General features: G+C 21.2%; 5 protein-coding genes across 5 annotated transcripts; 2 read left to right on the plus strand and 3 right to left on the minus strand. All coding sequences in view use genetic code 6, as the record gives it.

Annotated features, from left to right (window-relative positions):
• Window positions 1–602: 602 nt before the first annotated feature.
• Window positions 603–3,445, minus strand: TTHERM_01326800 (ubiquitin carboxyl-terminal hydrolase family protein, putative; the record flags this gene model as incomplete). The annotated part of the gene is made up of 3 exons (XM_001029744.2): window positions 3,182–3,445; window positions 1,653–3,031; window positions 603–1,531 (listed from the first exon to the last, which is right to left on the minus strand). Coding segments are annotated over exons 1-3 (2,525 nt in total), but the record flags the coding sequence as incomplete, so codon positions are not given.
• Window positions 3,446–13,205: 9,760 nt separating this feature from the next.
• Window positions 13,206–14,250, minus strand: TTHERM_01326810 (BRCT domain protein, putative; the record flags this gene model as incomplete). The annotated part of the gene is made up of 4 exons (XM_001029745.2): window positions 13,206–13,447; window positions 13,582–13,836; window positions 13,868–13,953; window positions 14,051–14,250. 4 exons carry the CDS (start codon window positions 14,248–14,250, stop codon window positions 13,206–13,208), a joined length of 783 nt encoding a protein of 260 aa, XP_001029745.2.
• Window positions 14,251–15,522: 1,272 nt separating this feature from the next.
• TTHERM_01326820 (hypothetical protein) lies at window positions 15,523–15,948 on the minus strand (the record flags this gene model as incomplete). The annotated part of the gene is made up of 1 exon (XM_001029746.3): window positions 15,523–15,948. The coding sequence occupies one exon, from the start codon at window positions 15,946–15,948 to the stop codon at window positions 15,523–15,525; it is 426 nt and encodes a 141-aa protein (XP_001029746.1).
• A 669-nt stretch (window positions 15,949–16,617) lies between these two features.
• On the plus strand, window positions 16,618–17,007 carry TTHERM_001326825 (transmembrane protein, putative; the record flags this gene model as incomplete). The annotated part of the gene is made up of 1 exon (XM_012799083.1): window positions 16,618–17,007. The coding sequence occupies one exon, from the start codon at window positions 16,618–16,620 to the stop codon at window positions 17,005–17,007; it is 390 nt and encodes a 129-aa protein (XP_012654537.1).
• Window positions 17,008–17,535: 528 nt separating this feature from the next.
• On the plus strand, window positions 17,536–21,992 carry TTHERM_001326831 (cation channel family protein). The gene is made up of 5 exons (XM_012799084.1): window positions 17,536–18,899; window positions 18,988–19,519; window positions 19,569–19,840; window positions 20,044–20,193; window positions 20,443–21,992. Exons 1-5 carry the CDS (start codon window positions 17,616–17,618, stop codon window positions 21,973–21,975), a joined length of 3,771 nt encoding a protein of 1,256 aa, XP_012654538.1. The 5' UTR covers window positions 17,536–17,615; the 3' UTR covers window positions 21,976–21,992.
• Window positions 21,993–22,152: the final 160 nt, after the last annotated feature.

Raw genomic sequence — 22,152 nt, forward strand, 5'->3', positions numbered from 1 at the left:
ACTTCATCTGCTAGACAACTACTTGCACAACCTGTGAAATCAGATTTTACTAATTATTTATCAGCTGGACAAGTTGAACATTTGTTCTTATTTGTAGAATCGAAGTATGAGCCTAATTCACATTTTTTATAGCAATTTTTGTCTATTAGTACTTCATCTGCTAGACAACTACTTGCACAATCTGTGAAATCAGATTTTACTAATTATTTATCAGCTGGACAAGTTGAACATTTGTTCTTATTTGTAGAATCAAAGTATGAGCCCAATTCACATTTTTTATAGCAATTTTTGTCTATTAGTACTTCATCAGCTAGACAACTACTTGCACAATCTGTGAAATCAGATTTTACTAATTATTTATCAGCTGGACAAGTTGAACATTTGTTCTTATTTGTAGAATCAAAGTATGAGCCCAATTCACATTTTTTATAGCAATTTTTGTCTATTAGTACTTCATCAGCTAGACAACTACTTGCACAATCTGTTAAATCAGATTTTACTAATTATTTATCAGCTGGACAAGCTGTGCATTTGTTCTTATTTGTAGAATCGAAGTATGAGCCCAATTCACATTTTTTATAGCAATTTTTGTCTATTAGTACTTCATCTGCTAGACAACTACTTGCACAATCTGTGAAATCAGATTTTACTAATTATTTATCAGCTGGACAAGTTGAACATTTGTTCTTATTAGTAGAATCAAAGTATGAGCCCAATTCACATTTTTTATAGCAATTTTTGTCTATTAGTACTTCATCTGCTAGACAACTACTTGCACAATCTGTGAAATCAGATTTTACTAATTATTTATCAGCTGGACAAGTTGAACATTTGTTCTTATTTGTAGAATCAAAGTATGAGCCCAATTCACATTTTTTATAGCAATTTTTGTCTATTAGTACTTCATCAGCTAGACAACTACTTGCACAACCTGTGAAATCAGATTTTACTAATTATTTATCAGCTGGACAAGCTGTGCATTTGTTCTTATTTGTAGAATCGAAGTATGAGCCCAATTCACATTTTTTATAGCAATTTTTGTCTATTAGTACTTCATCTGCTAGACAACTACTTGCACAATCTGTGAAATCAGATTTTACTAATTATTTATCAGCTGGACAAGCTGTGCATTTGTTCTTATTTGTAGAATCGAAGTATGAGCCCAATTCACATTTTTTATAGCAATTTTTGTCTATTAGTACTTCATCTGCTAGACAACTACTTGCACAATCTGTGAAATCAGATTTTACTAATTATTTATCAGCTGGACAAGTTGAACATTTGTTCTTATTAGTAGAATCAAAGTATGAGCCCAATTCACATTTTTTATAGCAATTTTTGTCTATTAGTACTTCATCAGCTAGACAACTACTTGCACAATCTGTGAAATCAGATTTTACTAATTATTTATCAGCTGGACAAGTTGAACATTTGTTCTTATTTGTAGAATCAAAGTATGAGCCCAATTCACATTTTTTATAGCAATTTTTGTCTATTAGTACTTCATTAGCTAGACAACTACTTGCACAATCTGTTAAATCAGATTTTACTAATTATTTATCAGCTGGACAAGCTGTGCATTTGTTCTTATTTGTAGAATCGAAGTATGAGCCCAATTCACATTTTTTATAGCAATTTTTGTCTATTAGTACTTCATCTGCTAGACAACTACTTGCACAATCTGTGAAATCAGATTTTACTAATTATTTATCAGCTGGACAAGTTGAACATTTGTTCTTATTTGTAGAATCAAAGTATGAGCCCAATTCACATTTTTTATAGCAATTTTTGTCTATTAGTACTTCATCTGCTAGACAACTACTTGCACAATCTGTGAAATCAGATTTTACTAATTATTTATCAGCTGGACAAGTTGAACATTTGTTCTTATTAGTAGAATCAAAGTATGAGCCCAATTCACATTTTTTATAGCAATTTTTGTCTATTAGTACTTCATCTGCTAGACAACTACTTGCACAACCTGTGAAATCAGATTTTACTAATTATTTATCAGCTGGACAAGTTGAACATTTGTTCTTATTTGTAGAATCGAAGTATGAGCCTAATTCACATTTTTTATAGCAATTTTTGTCTATTAGTACTTCATCTGCTAGACAACTACTTGCACAATCTGTGAAATCAGATTTTACTAATTATTTATCAGCTGGACAAGTTGAACATTTGTTCTTATTAGTAGAATCGAAGTATGAGCCCAATTCACATTTTTTATAGCAATTTTTGTCTATTAGTACTTCATCAGCTAGACAACTACTTGCACAATCTGTGAAATCAGATTTTACTAATTATTTATCAGCTGGACAAGCTGTGCATTTGTTCTTATTTGTAGAATCGAAGTATGAGCCCAATTCACATTTTTTATAGCAATTTTTGTCTATTAGTACTTCATCTGCTAGACAACTACTTGCACAATCTGTTAAATCAGATTTTACTAATTATTTATCAGCTGGACAAGCTGTGCATTTGTTCTTATTTGTAGAATCGAAGTATGAGCCTAATTCACATTTTTTATAGCAATTTTTGTCTATTAGTACTTCATCTGCTAGACAACTACTTGCACAATCTGTGAAATCAGATTTTACTAATTATTTATCAGCTGGACAAGTTGAACATTTGTTCTTATTTGTAGAATCGAAGTATGAGCCCAATTCACATTTTTTATAGCAATTTTTGTCTATTAGTACTTCATCAGCTAGACAACTACTTGCACAATCTGTGAAATCAGATTTTACTAATTATTTATCAGCTGGACAAGCTGTGCATTTGTTCTTATTTGTAGAATCGAAGTATGAGCCCAATTCACATTTTTTATAGCAATTTTTGTCTATTAGTACTTCATCAGCTAGACAACTACTTGCACAATCTGTGAAATCAGATTTTACTAATTATTTATCAGCTGGACAAGTTGAACATTTGTTCTTATTTGTAGAATCGAAGTATGAGCCCAATTCACATTTTTTATAGCAATTTTTGTCTATTAGTACTTCATCTGCTAGGCAACTACTTGCACAACCTGAGAAATCAGATATTACTAATGACTTATCAGCTGGACAAGTTTTACATTAGTTTTTATTTGTAGAATCGAAGTATAAGCCTAATTCACATTTTTAATAGCAATTTTTGTCTATTTGTACTTCATCGGCTAGACAACTACTTGCACAACCTGAGAAATCAGATTTGACTAAAGATTGATCAGCTGTACAATCTGTACATTAGTTATTATTAGTAGAATCAATGAATTAACCTAACTCACAATTTTTATAGCAAGTTCCACTTATCAATATTTAATCATTATTACAGGAAATATTATCTCCATAAATAAATGACAAACATGTTATAAGGGTCAAACATATTTAAATAAATTATAAATTCGATTTCATATTTTTGTAAAGATTTTTTAGAATTTATTTTTTTTTAATTATTTATTAAAAATTAATCAAAATAATTCAAAATTTATAAATAATTTTTTCTATTTATTTTTTTTAATTACATATTATTCATATTCATAATATCAAATACTTTCTTTTTCAAATAGAAATAGATGCTATTTGATACTTTAATATTCTAAAAATATACCTTACCCTTATTAAGAATTTATTAATGTGTTTACAAAATTTAATCAATTTAAAATAATAATTTAATATTAATTCTTAAAATTAAGTATTTTTCCTACCTCCTTGCTTTTTAATAATATATTTCTTAATAAAACAAAATAAAATCTGTAAAATTAAGAGGGTATAATTTAAAAGAATTTAAAATATACCTAAAATGATTGATTATTTATGATTTTTTTAATTAGTTTTTATAAGAATTTAATAAACTCCAAAATAATCAAGATAATATTACAGTCTGAAATAATTTAAATATTTTTTAAAATAGACAAGAAACACTATTTGTGAATTTTTATTTATTCTTTTAATAATTGAGACGACAAAGCAATAAAAATTCTTTTTTTATTTTACTTTTATACTAATATATTTTAATAAAAACTAAATAAAAAATTAATCAAATAGCAAAACATTATAACAAAAATATGTTTCACTTATTTGAAATTAAAAAAATATTTTCACTTTCATCAAAAAATAAGTTCCTTGTTAAAACAACAACTTTTACAATATAATCATTTAGTTTTTTCTTAATTTTAATATAGCTGTTTTCAAGTAAATGAAATAGTCAATTAAATATTTCTAATTAAAAAAAGTAATTCTGTTTACAAAAAATATTAATTAAACTCATCTATTATTTTGTTGTTGTCTAATCTTCGAGATAATATAAACCATTTTTTAATACTTTTTTATTGATATTTAATTACAGTTTAATGAAAAAAATATTTTAAAAATTAAAATTGTATAATGATAAAAATAATTTCCTTTTTATATTATAGTAGTTATAAACTCTAATGTTTAATAAAATAGAAATTTAATACTAAAAACTATTTAGGAATTAATTTAGTTTTAGATATTATAAATCAAATTAATTGAATACAATTAATATTGGGAGTTTATTTCCAAAAATATGATTTGTTTACAGATCTAAATTTTTTAAATATAAATACATATTTGAAATCTAAATAAGGCTAAAATTATGATCAAATAAAAGTAGGTTTTTAAAAAGAATGTATTTCAAAAATTCTACCATTTTTAAATGAAAAAGAATATTTTTGAAAGCATGACTATATACTATACTTATATTTGCTATCACTTTGTAAGTAAGTACCTGCCTTAAATTTATAAAGAAGATATTCTATACTTCTTACTTATATTGCTGATATTAAAAATTGATTAAAACCATATATTTATCTGCAAAGGAATACTTAATCGACCCACTTATTTGGTCTATTAAATTATTTGACTATTTAACTTCTAAATTTTATATTTTTAAATATTTTATTTGAAATAAATTTATAATTTAAAACCTGTATTTAAGATTTTTAACATATTTTATCATAATATAATTAAATTAAATATACCTACTTCATATTTAATTTTTACTTTAACGATAATAGCTTCATGTATTATTTGTAAAAAAATTCATAGACTTTTTGAATTTATGGATTGAAACCCATATTTCAGATTTTAGTGTAATAGCCAATTTAGAGGCAAAGATATTGTGATTGATCAAAAAACTTTACAGATATAATTTTGTAAACTTACCTTCAACCAGTACTTACCTAAAACTAAAGGGTAAATTAAAAAGTTTTAATTTCACAAAATATGATGTTTAATTAAGCAATTTATCTTACCCCATAATTTTTTTATTTGAGTCTAAATTAATTACTTTTAAAAGTAAATATCGAATATATTAAAAAAACCTTAAATTAATTGAAATTGTAATATTGAATACTGTATGTAACAAATAAACACTCTTATAAAATAATCATTTTTATGGTATTTAAATAATGTTTAAAATAAGGATTATAGGGGCCAATTTATTAGCCAGTCTCAAGTTCGTCAATTGTTTTATTTTAAAATTTTTAATTTTTAAAAATTAAATCTTCTCTTACATTACGTTAATCTTATTTATAGAATGTGTATCAAAAATTTATTTTTTCTTTGTGTTCACTTTAAAATATGCTTCTCATTTGTGATTATTATTTCGCTATTCTAAAGATTAAAAGGAAATATTAAAAAAGATAAAACAATTATTTTCTAAAAATCTATGTAATCATCTTTAACTTTGTTTAATATATATAATAAATAGAAAGATATTTGCTTTGAAAATACCTCGAATTTAATAAATTATATTCCCTATTAATAAATATTTAATTTTGAGATATATTAATAAAATTTATTTTGCTTTTTTAAATCAAGATTTCCTATTGCTCTGATCTAATCATTTTATGAGTGTATTATATTATATAAATGTAATAAATAGGTAAAATTTTAAAAATAGTCAACGTAATATTATGGAAAGATAGACTTTGAAATAGAGGTGATTAGCTTTTTTATTAAAAATAAGTACTATGCATCTTTAAATTAAATAAAGTGTAAACAATTTTAGCACTAATAACTATTACTAATTAATAACGAATAAAGGGTTTTTAATAATTGTATATAATATATCACATTTAAAAAAAATAACTCTTTTTATTAGAACAAATATCCCAATTACAGATAATAAAACTAATGATAGAGCTTACCTATCTATGTGAAAATATTTAAAATTAAGATATCTTATTAATGGATTTGATACTTGAAATTTTCCCCCACTTTGATCTGTATTCGATTTTATTATTTAGATTTTTTTAAATTATTATAAGTAAATGATATTATTGAATTCTGAGGGTCTCAAACTTAATTACTATTATGTAACCTCATATTTTAATTTAATATCTCACGTTACTGAATCTATTATTAATAATTTATAGACTTTTTAATATTAAAAAGGAATTTGTGCTATAGAAGGATTAAGAGTAGTAAAAAGTGTCCATAATTTAGTGACTAAATTATACAAAAAAAAATTTTAAGCTTAAATACTTGATTTAACATCATCTAAAATATTTTCACTATTGATTCTAAATTTTATAGAAAATTATAAGCATATCTTTTATTGTTTAAATATATGAAAAAAATATTCTTATTTTTAGATTAATTGATTTTAAAAAGTTAAGCCTTTTTTTTAGAAGGTCCAATTAAATGATTTATAATTTCCTTGTCACTTTTAAAAATTGTCAAATTTTTTGCTATTTTTCAGCTATCTTGTTTTAGCTTTTTGGTTAAAGATTATTCAATCAAAATCAAAATGATGGTGATTTTTTGCAATAAAATAAATGTCTAAAAGGCATAAACTTTTTAAATAGAGCTTTAAAATTTCTAAAAGTAGTTTGATAAAATTAATTTTTTAATATTTATTTTAAGTATTTAGTTAGCTATTTAATAATTAAAGAAAAAGTAAATCTTTATTCTAGTTTTTTATAAAAAATATCAAAAGATGAGCTTGGATTTAAAAAAAAATAAATAATAAGCATCTAAAACAATACTTGATATGCTTTTAAATGCCATATCTTTTAAATTTTAGTTTTTACTAAAATGAGTCTCTATTTTTTTATAGTTAAATAATAATTTTTGCTAATAATAAAATTCCTTATTTTAAAATATGAATGAAAAATCTGCATCGATAAAACATTTCTAATATTATATTTATCTTAATCCTCCACAAATATTGTTTCACAAATAAAGAAGATCTCTCAAAAAATATTTAAATCCATATTATCTTAAGGAAAAAGTTTCTTGCTCAGATTTTTTAATTGTAAGATCAAATTAGATTTGGTAGTAAATTCTCTTTGATTGTTATAATTTTTTTTTTGGAAGAATAGTTATGTTTTTACACTTTATTATCACCATACAAATCTTAATTACATTATGAAAATTGAATTAAATAACAGTACAGAACTTTCAACTTTATTAGATTAATGCTTACCCTCTAATAATTATATGTATGCGTTATGTATATAATTTGTCTTTTTAATTAAATATTTTGCGTTACAAGTTTTATATAAAAGATATATTATGAATCCTTGATAATTTATGACAACATCTAGCATATATTTCTATGATTAAAAAAATCATTAATTTTTTAAATTTATTAAAAATATTTTGCTCGTATAAATTTAAATTTTGAGTATTTACAATCTATTATTTTATTAAAAGTGCTTTTTTTATTTGAACTTAATTACACTAATCTTAATTTCAGTTTAAACAAGATTCATTTATTTTTTCTTGTAAGTGGTTAAATACTGTAAGAATAAAAGATTTTCTTCATCTGACTTTTTAATAGTTTTGTGTAAACAGTAAACTGACTAAATAACACTTTTACTTAAGAAAAGATTATAATTTTAAATGGAGTATTTACGTTAGGATTTTAAAAACAAACTTAAATTTAATAATATGACATGCTCATTACACATTAAGAGAAAATTTCTTTTTTACTATGACAATTATTTTTTGTTCATAAAAATATATTTCTTAAAAGAATTTTTATAAAATTTATCACTAATTAGCAATTTGATATAATAGGATTTAGAAGAAAAAAACAATGGTCTATTGCTAGATTTTGAATACTTTAGCTTTTGTAGGTGCAAAGATATAAACTAAACAAATTTTTTATTTCATTATTTAAGTACTGTTCTATAAGATATATTAGCCATATAGTACCATTTATTTTGGCATTAAATAATTTAAAATGATAAGGATTTCTCTGATATTTTAGAGGAAATATTTTGATAAAATACTAAAATACCTAAATATTTTAGCTTTTTATTTCTTCATTTTTTGTCCTTTTACTAACTTTCTATAAAATGAATGATAAGTAATATTTGAAATGAAAATAGAATTAGTTTAATCTAAATAAACATATCACAATTATTTTTCATCTTTTTAGTATTTACATAACTCATAAAATGAAAGGAAATCAATAAATATCATTTTAAAAGGAAAAAACAAATAATTTTTTTTAAAAATATAGGTTTGGTTAAACAAAATTTTCTTCATGCTTTCTCATTTTATATTCCCTTAATTAAAATATTTTTCTTATTGCACACAATTAACAAAAGCTAAAATAAAATCTTAAAAAATTATATTCAACAAAAATGACAGTCGATATTTATCGTTGATTATTTGATTTTTATAATTTTTATTCATAAAAATTAATAATACCCTTATATAATAAAAACAAAATTAAAAAAAGAAATTATTTTTGAACTTTTCCAATTTTTGGAAATAAAACTCTAAAAAATAAAATTATATTATCGTTTATTCCAGCTTAGTATTTGTGTTATTTAAAACTTAGTTTGTAAAAATTTTTAACCATTTTTTCATTTTATATCTTTCTATATATATTATTAATATGATTGAGAATAGAAATATTCCATGTTCGATTTTAAGAAATATCTTTGGTTTACTAAAATTGCAATTAATGTTTTGTGGCTTTTTATTATAATCAATTGTTTTGATTACACTTTTAATTTAATTAAAAGTATAAATTTTTATAGAAAATTCTTTTAATCAAAATATCTAACCCTATCCTTTTTTTAATTTTTTAAATTGTAAATTTTTTCGCAAACTCATATTTAATTAAACGAGATTACAGCTTAAATTTAAAAAGGTGATTTAATCTCATAAAATATGAATCTTAAAAGATTTTGACTATCCTATCAATAAATAAAATTTAGTAACGATTGCTTAACTAAAACAATCAAATAATTTTTAATTTACTATGTGTGGTTATATCTAAAATATATATATTTATAAAAGGAAGATTTTCTTTAAAATTTTATTTTATTGACTTCATTTTGTAAAATGCATCAAAAGAAAAAGAAGATACACATTTAAAGAATAAATACCAATATATTGGATTTTAGTACATATACTTTTTTGGTATTATCTTAACTCTTTTATTTCATTGGTTGTTTTTCATTAAAAAACTTAGAGATAGATCAAAATATAAATAATTTATTCAATAATTTATAAAATATTAGTATATTATGTGTATTATAAAATGTTTATTGAAACATGGTCTAAATTTATAAAAAATTGCAGCGAAATGATTATTTTTAACACATAAAATATTTTTATTTTTATTTCTCATAGTCATTATTATTAATAGTCTTATAAAAAAAACTAATAACTTTATATTAATACATCATATTCTGAAATTTTAAGTAATTCTTTTATAATTTTAATATAAAATCCATTCAAATTACTTTTATTGACAAAGTACTTTTTTATTGTTTTTAAATAAACTGCCTTTGTATTGTTATTTCTTTTTATTATTTATGAAAATATTGTTGTTTAAATAAAAATAATTTTAAATTAAGATATCTTATTTAATTCATCATTTAAGTTATCATTTTTCATCTTCTTATAATATAGCTCAAAATTAATATGAAGCTTGTCTCTAGATATTCTTGTTTTAGAATATTTTTTATTTGATCTTACAATTTACAAATACTTGAGATTATTAATTTCTGATGTTTTGAAAATTTTACTCTCTAAAGTTTTAAATAAGCACGTCATCGTATTGGAATTAAATATTTTACTTATGATGATTATAATTACAGATTTTGTAGACTTTTGAATTGAATTAAATTGGTATAGAAACTCATTCTTCAAAATGTAAAAAAATGTTTTTAATTTTAGTATATTATCATACGGACCGCCTAAGCTTTAATTACTAGTTAAGTAAACATATAAAATATTTTATGATTACTTTTATCTTTGAAAAAAATAATTATATATGTCTGAAATTTATAAATCTAAGAATGGTATTCTTTGTTTTAGATTAATTAATTTAAAAAAATTAAGCTTTTGATCAGAAAAATAATAGGTTACTGCAAATTATATTGGCAGTTTATTAAAATTATCAAATTTAACTAGAACTTGAAGTCAATTTATGTTTGTAACCTTGCGAAGGAGCTTCCACATTTATCAAATAAAAAATTGAATAATATGGTTTTATATTTTTTTAAAATGGTGAAAAACTATACATTTTTATTCTTAATATAAATTTTAAATATTTTAAAATAACCAATGCTATTTACTTTAAATCTTTTTTCTTATGTTTATCTATGATATTTAAAGATGAGCTTGGAAATAAGAAAAAATTTCATAATTTGATTGAATCTTACCATTTTTTTCCAAACAAAAATTACTTTCTTAAATTAAAATAAAGTTAACATTAGCTTTAATTATGAAATGTTTATTTTAAAATTATATTTCTAAAAAACTTAAAAGAAATTATATATATGAATTATCATTGCATCTCATTTTCTTTCCTTCAATTAGTTACTTTAATTGTGATTGATAAAAGCTTTTCTGAAAATAATAGAAAATCTTTAACTTATTTCATTCCAATCGAATAAATTTTTATTATTAAAGAAAGAATTTTTTAATCTAGATAAGGAAATTAAAAGATCTAATCATATTTGAAAACTATCTTTTTTAATCCAATTTTAATATCATAATTAAAAGCTTAATTATATATGCGTTGATACTACAAACCATAAACTAAACTTTCAGAATCATTAACTAACATTACCTCATTGTATTTATTTTCTTTTTTTCGCCTAGCATTTTATATGTATTCTTCATTCTTACTATCTTTTTTATCTAAACTAAAATAAAGTCGAAATAAACAAAAAATATAATATGAATAGCATTAACTAAGGAGTGCTTGCTGTAAAAAATATGATTAAAATAAAATTGATATTACAAAATATCATTTGATTAGATTTTCTTAATTTGTATTTAGTTACTTATGATATAATTGCAATTAAAATTATATTTATTTTTTTTTAATTAAATGATGAATACTTACCAAAATAGAGAAATACTAATTTTTTGCTTTAAATGTTTTAATAAAAGATTATTTTTATCAAGCTAGTTAGGTTTTTCCTTTCTTAGTAAATTATAATAATAATCCATATTTAATATACATTTAGGATATAAATTGTTTCTTCGTCTCATAGGTTATTGCTTTAAAATTTATGTATTAATATTAATATTTCTATTTTCATAATTTACCATTTAACATATATTATAAGAAGCTGTGAAAAAAAATAAGTAAAACATTTTTCATATGTTTATTAAATGTTTAGGATAATGTTAAATGTAACAAAAGTAATTATTATACCTTTTTTATATATACTATTTATTTTATAAGGATGTTTTTCATAAAGAATATAAATCTAAATAAAAAATGGCAAATCTTTTTTTTAAATGATAAGTACATAATGAAATAGCTAGAGTTTTTTAAGCAATTTGCATTCTTCCAATGAAATTATAAAATATATTTTGATTAATGACAATTACAGATATAGATATAGATAACAATACCCTTGAGTTAAAATTATGTAATTATGATTAGTAATATTTCGTAAACTAGAGAGTTCAGATAATTTATTTGATTACTTAATTCCTATTTATTGATTTGGTGAATATTATAATAACAATTATTATTTTCATAGTTAGAGTAAGAAATTAAAGAAAGTTTAATTAATTTATCTAACCCTATCAAATTTTAAACTTTCTGCCTGGCCTTACTTACTTATATAAATATTAAATCAATAATATTAAAACTGATGTAAATTTCATTAAAAGTTAGAGTTTACATTTACAATTTAATTCTAAATACTATCTAATAAATTATGGCTAAAAAATGATAACTTACAATTCTAATAATCATTATATCACAATCATATTTGCTAATAGATGCTATAATTAAAACTTTTTTAATTAAAGTTATGCGTTGTGTCCAATAAATGTAACTTTTCAAAGTGAGTTTGCCTTAAAATCTTACAGCTTTTTTTAAATATTTTCTATTTTCAAAGTGTAAATAGGATAAAGGAAAATGAAGATAAATTAATAAAATAAATTCTGTAATTTTAACTTTTAAGTCATTTATTTTTTAGAACTCTTTCTTACTTAGTTTTTAAAGGAATTTTAATAACTTAAAAATTTGATATAATGACATAGATGCCCTTTTCAATATTTCGTAAATATAAAATATTTAAGTCTATGATAAAAATAAAGGGAAAGATCATGATAATTTAAAAATATAACAAAAACATAATTTAAATTACATTAATCGAACATAATTTTTTATTTTTATAGTTAAAAGTATAAAAAAGCTAATTTTATATCAATAGATGTCAACTTTAAAATAAAAATATTTCCATAAAAATAGATTGATAGATTGATTTTATTTAAGCCTTTTTAGTTAATATTTAGCTCTTTAGTATATAAAAATTTTTATCTTAGATAAGAATATTACTAAATAAAATTATCTTTAATTAAAATCTTTTCTTTTATCATTAATATTATTATTAATTTTATTTATAATAGTTTATTTTTAGATAAATATAAATCACAATAATGTTTATTTTTTTAAATTATTTTTAGATTGATACAATATAATTAAATATTAAAGGTAATTTTACTTTAAATTGATTTAGTAAAGAAAACTAAAATATTTTAATATTAATTTTTTAACATGGGTATTATAATAAAGGGAAAAAATTTTAATACTCGTCGATATTTGTGATAGATCTACTATATATATAAATGATCTACAAATTTTTAATATTTCTTTTTTAATAATTCATCTAATCAATCATCATTTTCAGTGTCATCAACTATTAATTAATTTAAACTATCTTCATCTTCATTGATTTCTTCTGTTAATGAATTATTTCAGCTTTTTCTAGATTTATGTTTTTTTGTTTTAGGTGCCTTACTTTTATTTTTCTATTATTTTTTTTGCTTTGGCTTTTCTTGTTCATCTTACTAGTTAAGGTTCGTCAACATCCCATTTTTATCTTATTATAGCTTTTCTGTATCTGAATAGACTAAATCATCTAGATTTTAACCATACTTACGATAAGAAGATTCTGATTTGCTTTGTTTTGTTTGTGTTCTTATTTTGTTTCTGCTATCTATATATCTTTTGTTATATTTCTTTGTTAATTTTGTCATTATTAGGCTAGATCCAACACAATAATAATTATTTTTCGGGTGTTATAAATTATTAAGATGCTCCTTTAATTGTTAGGGTTTAATATTATAATACTCTAAGTAATCTAAAACGGCCTCTATTTCTATCTTTCTCTCAAAGATATTTTTAGAATTTTTAGCTCTACATCAACTAAGTCGGTCGAGGACTCTAAAATGACTGTAGTATCCTTTTAACCTGAATAGAGTTTTTTAGAATTAATAACTTATAATTTCTTGCTAACCTTAAAATACATTTCTAAAAAATTGGATGTTTAACGGATATCATTTCCAAACCTTTCTGATATTTTTTTAAATGATTAGATATCAAAATCTAAATCATAAAATCCTTCTTATCAACATACATCTTTCATCCATTTCATATTTTTCTGGCTTTACAAACTTGATATCATAACAGTTATTTGTTAAGCTCCTAACCTTAGGATTTATCCTGTCATTACATATAAAAAAATTGGTACATGAGTATTTTTGATAGCGCCTTTAATAGCTTGGTTATTACCTCTATCTCAAGAAGACATTTCATCAACTTCATCCATTATTATTATGAATATTTGTTTGTTTTAACTTTGACTTCATCATCAACCTGGTTGTTTTTTTAATCATTTATTTTTTTTTTTCTTTTTAACAAATTTAGAATAGAGTTAGATTTAAGGTCTCCTAGTATATAATTAGCAGTCTTTTTATTATATTCGTCTGAAGCATTCCAATCTCTTATTTCATATCCCATAAACTTAGCTATAAGTCTGACTGATGTTGCATACTCAATAAGCAGGTTTTTTCATTTTGAGATTGTTTGAATTATTAGGTATACAATAAGCTGTATTGAAAAATAAATATTTAACCTATTTTTTATTATCTTTAATTGCAACCCAATCATGCAACCATTCCATAATTAACAAAACTATTTTAGTTTCTTATGTATAACTCACTGCTGCTTGGAGTATACTTTTCTGTCCAAATTTAATCAATTTTGGTTTTTATAATATATCTTTATTAAAAAATAATAATTTCACAAATAAAATGATGCAAAACTCAATCTATGATTATAATATTTTTCTCCGAAAGCTTTAAAAAACTTCTAAAAATTGACTCATTTTTCCTAATAATCCTATCCGAAAATCAGATGAGATTTTCCATTTATGCTTATCATATATATTTTTTCAAATAATAATAATTTTTTGAAAACAACGCTTTAATTTTTTAGATTTTTTTAAAAATTTAATTATTAATTTTGATTAAGGTGTTAATTTTATTAGAATTTAAAATTTAAAAAAAAATAAAATTATGATAATGAAAGAAAGTAAATGAGAAAGCTATAATAAATAAAATTTGAAGATTTCAAGATTAAATCTATATTTTATAAAAAAATATTTAAAAATTAAGTAATTACTAACATAAATAAATCATTAATTAATTAGGTGTTTTAAAAATTTAATCTCTCAAAAAAAGAAAAAAAGTTTATTTTAAAACAATTTATTTATTTTAATAATAATATTTTTTATCATTTTTTAGTTTTATGATTTTTTTAATTTATTAATATTTTGATTTGAAATATGATTAATTTTTATTTTGTTAACTTACAAAAACTTTTTTGGTTTAGAAAGTAATTATAATTAATTAATCTTTGTTGAATTGGAAGGTGTGTGTGGATACTTTTATAAAATGGTTGCTTTATGATATTAAATTATCTTTTTGAATAGGAATTTAATTGAATTATATGACACACATCTTTAATAATTGAGAAAAATTAATAAAAAAGATAAAATATATTATTGCAAAAAAAGGAAAATAGATTTTTTTAAAAGAAAATACTTACTATTTGAAGATATACATTTTGCAAAGATAAGTAAAAATATATTTATTTATAATCTAATTTATTAAATGGTTTATCTATAATTAGCTTTATTTTATTAAATTAATATTAGCCCTAAATTCTAATTATATATATAAATGGTATTTGTTTGACATATTTTAAACTAGAACTTTAAAATAGTTTATTTCAAGCTGCAGAAGCCTTTTTTATTTCTTCTTCAATTAATTTCTTAATGTTTTAAGCTTTTTGAAGTAAAATTGCGTGATTAGGATCTTTTTTAGAGCAAACACCGAATAACAAATTATTGCAAATATTTTAAAGAATAACAGTTCCGTTATCGTGATGAACAATTTGAGTCTAGATTGAAACATTCATAGAAAGACATTCTTCTCCCATTTCTTCTTATTCAGCAGCAATATCATTATTTAAGAATTATCCAACAAATATACTTTCTTCCCATAATGCAGTCATGTTGCTAATAAATGATTTTTAATTCCAATCGTTAGTAGCAATAATACCGTCTTAATTGCTAGATAAGAATACGCACTTAAAACTTGGCTCTCTTTGAGTTATTTCACTCAAGAATTCATTTAACTTTAATGGCTTAAACATCTCACAATATCTTAAATACTTTAATTACTAAATTATTAACAAGCAAATAAATCAAATTATTTTATTCTTTTAATTTTGTTTATGAGTTATTGATTGCTCTAAACAATAAATAAATGATATGGAATTAATTCACAAAATTTAGATTATATCCTTTTATTTTTTTTATCAATATGTTAGTTTTTTTAATTTCTTTTACAAGAAGATATGCTAATAGCCCCTCTTTCAATCAAATTAAGCTTAATCCCTTCAGCCTTAATTTTTGATTAATAACAACAAAATAAGAGATTTGTCTATTTTAATATAAACCTATTCATTCATTAATAAAAAAGAAAGTCACATTCATATTTCTTAAAATTTATTGAATAAATTTTTTCAAATAAAATAAAAGAAAAGAAAAGCAAAATTCTTAATTTAAATTTTGATAAATATTAAAAAATAGAAACATTTCTAAAGAGGAAAAAAGAGAGATCTAATAAAGATGAAATCAAACGGAAATAATTTTTTAAAACTCCAAAAGAAGAAGGCAGTTAAAATTAATAAATCATTTCAATCACTTGAAGTGTGTGCAAAAATATAGTTTTACTGCTTCTTACTTTTAACCGCAGCCCCGTTCAAAAATCCATTTGATTTCTAATTTTTTAAATACTCTCCCGAAAATCCATTAAATCAATGATTAAAAATCTTGATGGAAGTGGTACGGAATAATCAAAATAAATAAATAAATAAAATAAATTTTCTATTTTTTATTACAAGCTCTAACTTTTAGCTCCGATTTATCTCTTTTTTAGATAAAATAAAATTTAAAATAAAAAATAAATATAAAAAATAATTAAATAAATAAAAAAATAAATAAATAAAATTAATTAAATAAATAATAATAAAAAAGCAAATAAATAATAAAAATAAAAGCAAACAAATAAAAAATATATAATAAATAATGAATAATAAAAATTTAAATAAACACTAAATAAAGTAAATAATAAAAAATATTAAAGGAAAGAATAAATAAAAAATTTTAAGAATATTATTTTTTAATTTCTATTGATGATTAAAGCCTGATAAAAATAAATTTTTTGTCATTTTATCAGTTTTTAAATAATAAATGTATTTTATAAATAACTTCTATCAAGATTAGAGTAATATTTATGAAATTTATTTTCACTTAAATTTTATAAAATTATTAAAACTTTTTGTTATTAAAAATAACTACAGGATTTATCTATTTTTTTTTATGTTAAAATTTATTAATCAATAAATTTATTCTTGTAGTCTATTTTTAATTAAAACATCTTTATCAAATTAAAATTCTTGAACTAAATTTTTTTTATTTTTTAAACCATAACTAAATAAGGTAATTAAATAATAATTGAGTAAATTTTTTATTGTATTTAAATTAATTTTTCATTAAAAATTGTATTTTTAAAACTCTAAAATAATAAATAAAATACATCATTTTTATTGGAAAACTAAATTTTAATTAATTTGCTAACCAATTAAAATTTGATTAATAATTAATTGATGTGTATTTAAGCTCAAATTTATTTAATTTTTTTTTTACAATAAATGAATTAAGTTTTAGTTAAATAGTTTAACTTTTAATTAACTAATAGCTTTATTCAGAAGATCGAAAAGTAGACTTAAACAAATACTAAGAAATAAGAATAAAAATGTATAATATAAACCTAGAAGGAGCTTTTAATAGAAGGAAATATTTTGAAGAAGATAAAATATAATAAAAAGCAAAAACTAGCTATTCATTAACTGAATATAACACAAATACCGAATAATTTAATGGTTCTTATGATCTTTATCTAGAAGATAATCTTATAAATTAAGATACCTCTAATGTATGCACTATTAATCAAGATTTAGAATAGAATCAACATTTTTGCATTCAGAAAACAGATTAATGTGATGAAAATACATCTAATAACACATAATTGAATTTAAGTTCATTAATAAATAAGAATCAGATAAGCGGATAAAATAAACAAGTAGAAATGAGTACTACTCCTAAAGCTTCTAGTACAATTTTAGAGACGATTCAAAAAAGATAATCGAAAAATGATTTAAGCTTGAAATTAATTAGTTAAAATTTAAAAGTTTAGAAAAATTCTAACTTAAACAACTCCTATAATTTAGAAAAATCCTCAGATGATTATGTAAAATTAAGCAATAGCAATGAATAAAACTAAAATATGTAAATTAAGTTACCAGAATTTTAATGTAGTGCGCCTCCTAGAGAGCAGAATCAATACAAAAAAATAATAACTTTTTCATATGTTTACAAATTTATAAGAGAATTTCTTCTTAGGTACATTTAAAGAGATGTCTCATATTTATCTATGGTTCAGTATAATATTATTAATGATAATACAGTTTTTATGGAAAAGAATAAAAAAGTTTTAAGTAGAAATAATAATAGCATTAGTTTTAAAAATATATTTGACAAAGTTAAATATTTGAGAGATAATAAAATAAAATTCTAAAATGAAACCAAATGTGAATAAAAATAATCATTTATTCAAAAATTCTTTCAAAATATTTAATCCCATTTATTTAATTTTTTAAAAAATTTATTAGTAGCCATACCTATAATAAGTCCAAATAAATTCCTCCTTTTAATATGGGATTTGCTATTTATTATTTTTTAGATAGTTTTTTTGATAATTTATCCTTTTGATATTAGTTATCAAAGCTTAATTTCATCAGATATCTTAAATAAACTTCAAATAATTTCTTTATTTGTTACTATACTTGATTGTATTCTTGGCTTTCATACTGGAATCTATGAATTTGGTAAAATAGTGATGGACAGATAAAAAATTTTTTTGGAATATACCAATAAGAGATTAGCTTACGACATCCTTAGTATATGCTCTCTACTATCAGGAATTATAACTGACATATAATTTTTTTGCATTGTTTCTCTATTTTTTAGATAAAAATCAGTAATTTTTTTTTTAAGAAGTTAAACTTTAAAAATTTAGTGATTGTGATTATTTTAATTTTCATAAATAAATTTAATTTTTTAAATAGATAAAAGGAAAATTTTAAAAAGTAATAATGGAATTGGCTTTGAAATCTAATTATTCTTCTTTTTATGATATTTTTAAGTTAGCATTTGTGATATTGTTTATTATCCATTTTTGTGGATGTGGATTCTTTTTAACTGGAAAATTATCTGTTAGCTATGGGTAATAAGAATAAAATTGGATCAATTATTGTAATTTATAGAATAAGTCTACTTAGGAGCAATATATTTTTTCAATATATTTTATAATGGTGACAATGGTCACTATTGGATATGGAGATATATACCCAGTAAATTAATATGAAAAACTCTATGTTATAGTTATATCTCTTGTTACTAGTTTTGTTTTTGGATTCTCACTAAATCTTATAGGATCTATTCTAACTGATATAAAGAAGAAGTCAGATGATTTAAATTAAAAATAATTTCAGATTCATAAATATCTAGATAGCAGAAATATCGATTTTAGTTCCTAAATAAGAGTTTTAAAATACTTTGAATTCCTAAATTACAATGAAGATTAAAATATTAAAGAAGGTAAATTATTATAATCTATTTTATTATATTTATTTCCATTTTTTAATAGGCTAAAGGCTTCTTTAATCTTGCTCAAAAGAAATAAGAGATGATATTTTAAATGAATATTTCGGAAATGTATTAAAAAAATGTATTTTATTGAAGTCAATTTTTAGCAAAGAATTTTTAGATGCTTTGAGTTTGAATATGAAAGAAAGAACTTTTGCTCCAGGAGAAGTGATAATTGAAAGAGGGGAAAAGCTTTCCTAGCTATTTATTGTGACAAAAGGGGAAATTGATTACCATTTTAATAACAAAAATTCTCAAAAAAATAAAATTGAAGTAGTTTATTTGTTACTTCTTTCATTTAAGTTTATTGAAAATATAAATTTTCTATAGACCCTTATCAATTAAGGGCAATTTAAATAAAGGCCAAGACCTTAATTTTAAAAAATATGTTTATTTAAGAGACTAGCCTTGATTTTAACCTGGTCTTAAATAAAGAGGATCTATAGTATATTAATTATTTTTCAATTTGAATAAAGCTTCAATACGAAAATACAACTATTGACATCAGAATATTTTTCAGCTAATAGCCATCAGATTTATCATTAAAGAGCAGAGGGATTACACTGGCTTCATATATAGATCACTTTGCCTTTATTGAAACTCTTTAAAATTTTTAAAGTGATAAAGTAAAAACTCATTAAACTTTATATTATTTTAAAATTAAATGCCTTGTTTTAGAAAAACCAAATGAAATTTTATGTAGTGGCAATAAAAATTATCTTAAAGCTTTAAAACTATTGCCCCCTTTTTCATAGTAAAACAAATATAAAAGTAGAAGGTAATAAATAACTTTTACAATAAAAATAAATTTTTTAAGTTTGGTAAAATTAATTTTATAAATAATTTAGATATTTTTTTTTTCATTTAACTGATAGGAAAAATATTAGCAATTAAGGGATTAGTTCATTTACGATTAGATATTTTTGTTTCCATGCAGGAGTTGTGGGTTGTACAAACATGTATTAAATGACTGTCCATAAATTAGCTACAAGGTAAGTAAAATGAGATTTTTAAGTAAATATACAGAAAATGTATATTAAGAAAGAAATCAACAATATGTTAGAAATCACAAAATATCTGATAAAAGTCAATTTAATACATTAACTTTTAGTTAATTAATCAAATAATCGTTAAAATCCTTTCGATGCAATTAAGCTAAAATGTAATATTAAATCGCTTATCCAGAATTAAATTTTGAAGAATTGGCTAATAATGAAGATGATAAAGCCTTTCTTCTGAATGTACCAAGAATAAATATAGATTATTACTTAAATAATTAGGATGTAACTTAAATTAGTAATTACTGCTTTTATAGTGATGCAACTTTAGAATATAAAAAAGTCAAAAGGTTTAAATAATAAGAAATAGAGTTTACTTCAAGCAATAGTGAAAACGATGAAAGTGATAATGTTAGCATCTTTTAGAAAATGAGTTAGTCTATGGATAATCCATAATCTTAAGTAAATAATTCATAGATAGTAAATCTTATTACTGAATAAAAAAAGATTGTAACAGCTAATTTAGCTTAACAATAAGATTAGTAGAGGCTTTTTACAAGTGATTAATAAATTCCTTCAGAAAAAAAGATAAGTATCCTCTCAAATAAGCTTAGTAATACTTAAATACCAAATTAAGAGGAATTTATGGCACAAAATTAAGAGGGCGAATTAGCATAAGATGTATATCCTTATTATTAAGTTACTAGCTTAAAAGATTTACATCAAACTAATTAAGAATTTCATAGGAATTAGAGTTAGTAGCAAAGTAAATTTAATAGAAATAAATAAGAAAAACAAAAGACTAATTTACCTAAAAATATTAATCCATCTGATAAAAAAATCTAATCAAGAAACAGCTTGACAAGATCATTAAAAGAAATAGATATTTTTAGAAGTGGTACTTATGAATTAGAAAATAAAGCTATTTAGCATACTGCTTTATAAAATATAATAGAACTGATTAGGACTTCTATATGTGAAGATCTTTAAAAAGGTAATTAGGCTCAAAATTCAATATAATTAAATAATAATAAGAAAAATTTCAATGTAAAAAATAATGAATTTACTCATCAGAGAGCAAGTAAAACTTAATCAATAAAAAAGTCTTTTACTCGAGATAGCACTTTCAAAAATAATTAACTTTCTTAATGTTTACTTTTTGGTAAATGTGGTATTGGCTTTGAAAAATATAAAGAGTACTAAAATTATTACCCTAAATAAAACTTTTCCACAGTTATTAAAACTTACAAAAAACTATAATAATAAACAAGATTAAAGAGAAACAGAGCAAATACATCTTTGAACTAAATAGCAGCTAATTAAAATAATCAAAATCGCAATAAGAGACCTACTTTCTTTTAGAAGAAATAAGGCATTTTTTAAGCAAATCCATAATAAATTTAAAAGTGATTATTGATAAATTCTGTACTTGATTAATTTTATATAAATATTTTTAAATGTAATTTCATTTTTAGAAATCATTTAATTTTTTCTGTTTAAGTGCATGATTTATTTTTAAGTAATCAATATAATTTTATAATTATTAAAGGAATGTTTATTCTTTTAACTTGAATTAAAATTTTAAAG

The sequence above is a fragment of the Tetrahymena thermophila genome (assembly GCF_000189635.1).
Source record: "Tetrahymena thermophila SB210 genomic scaffold scf_8254517, whole genome shotgun sequence".
Classification (NCBI taxonomy): Eukaryota; Ciliophora; class Oligohymenophorea; order Hymenostomatida; family Tetrahymenidae; genus Tetrahymena; species Tetrahymena thermophila.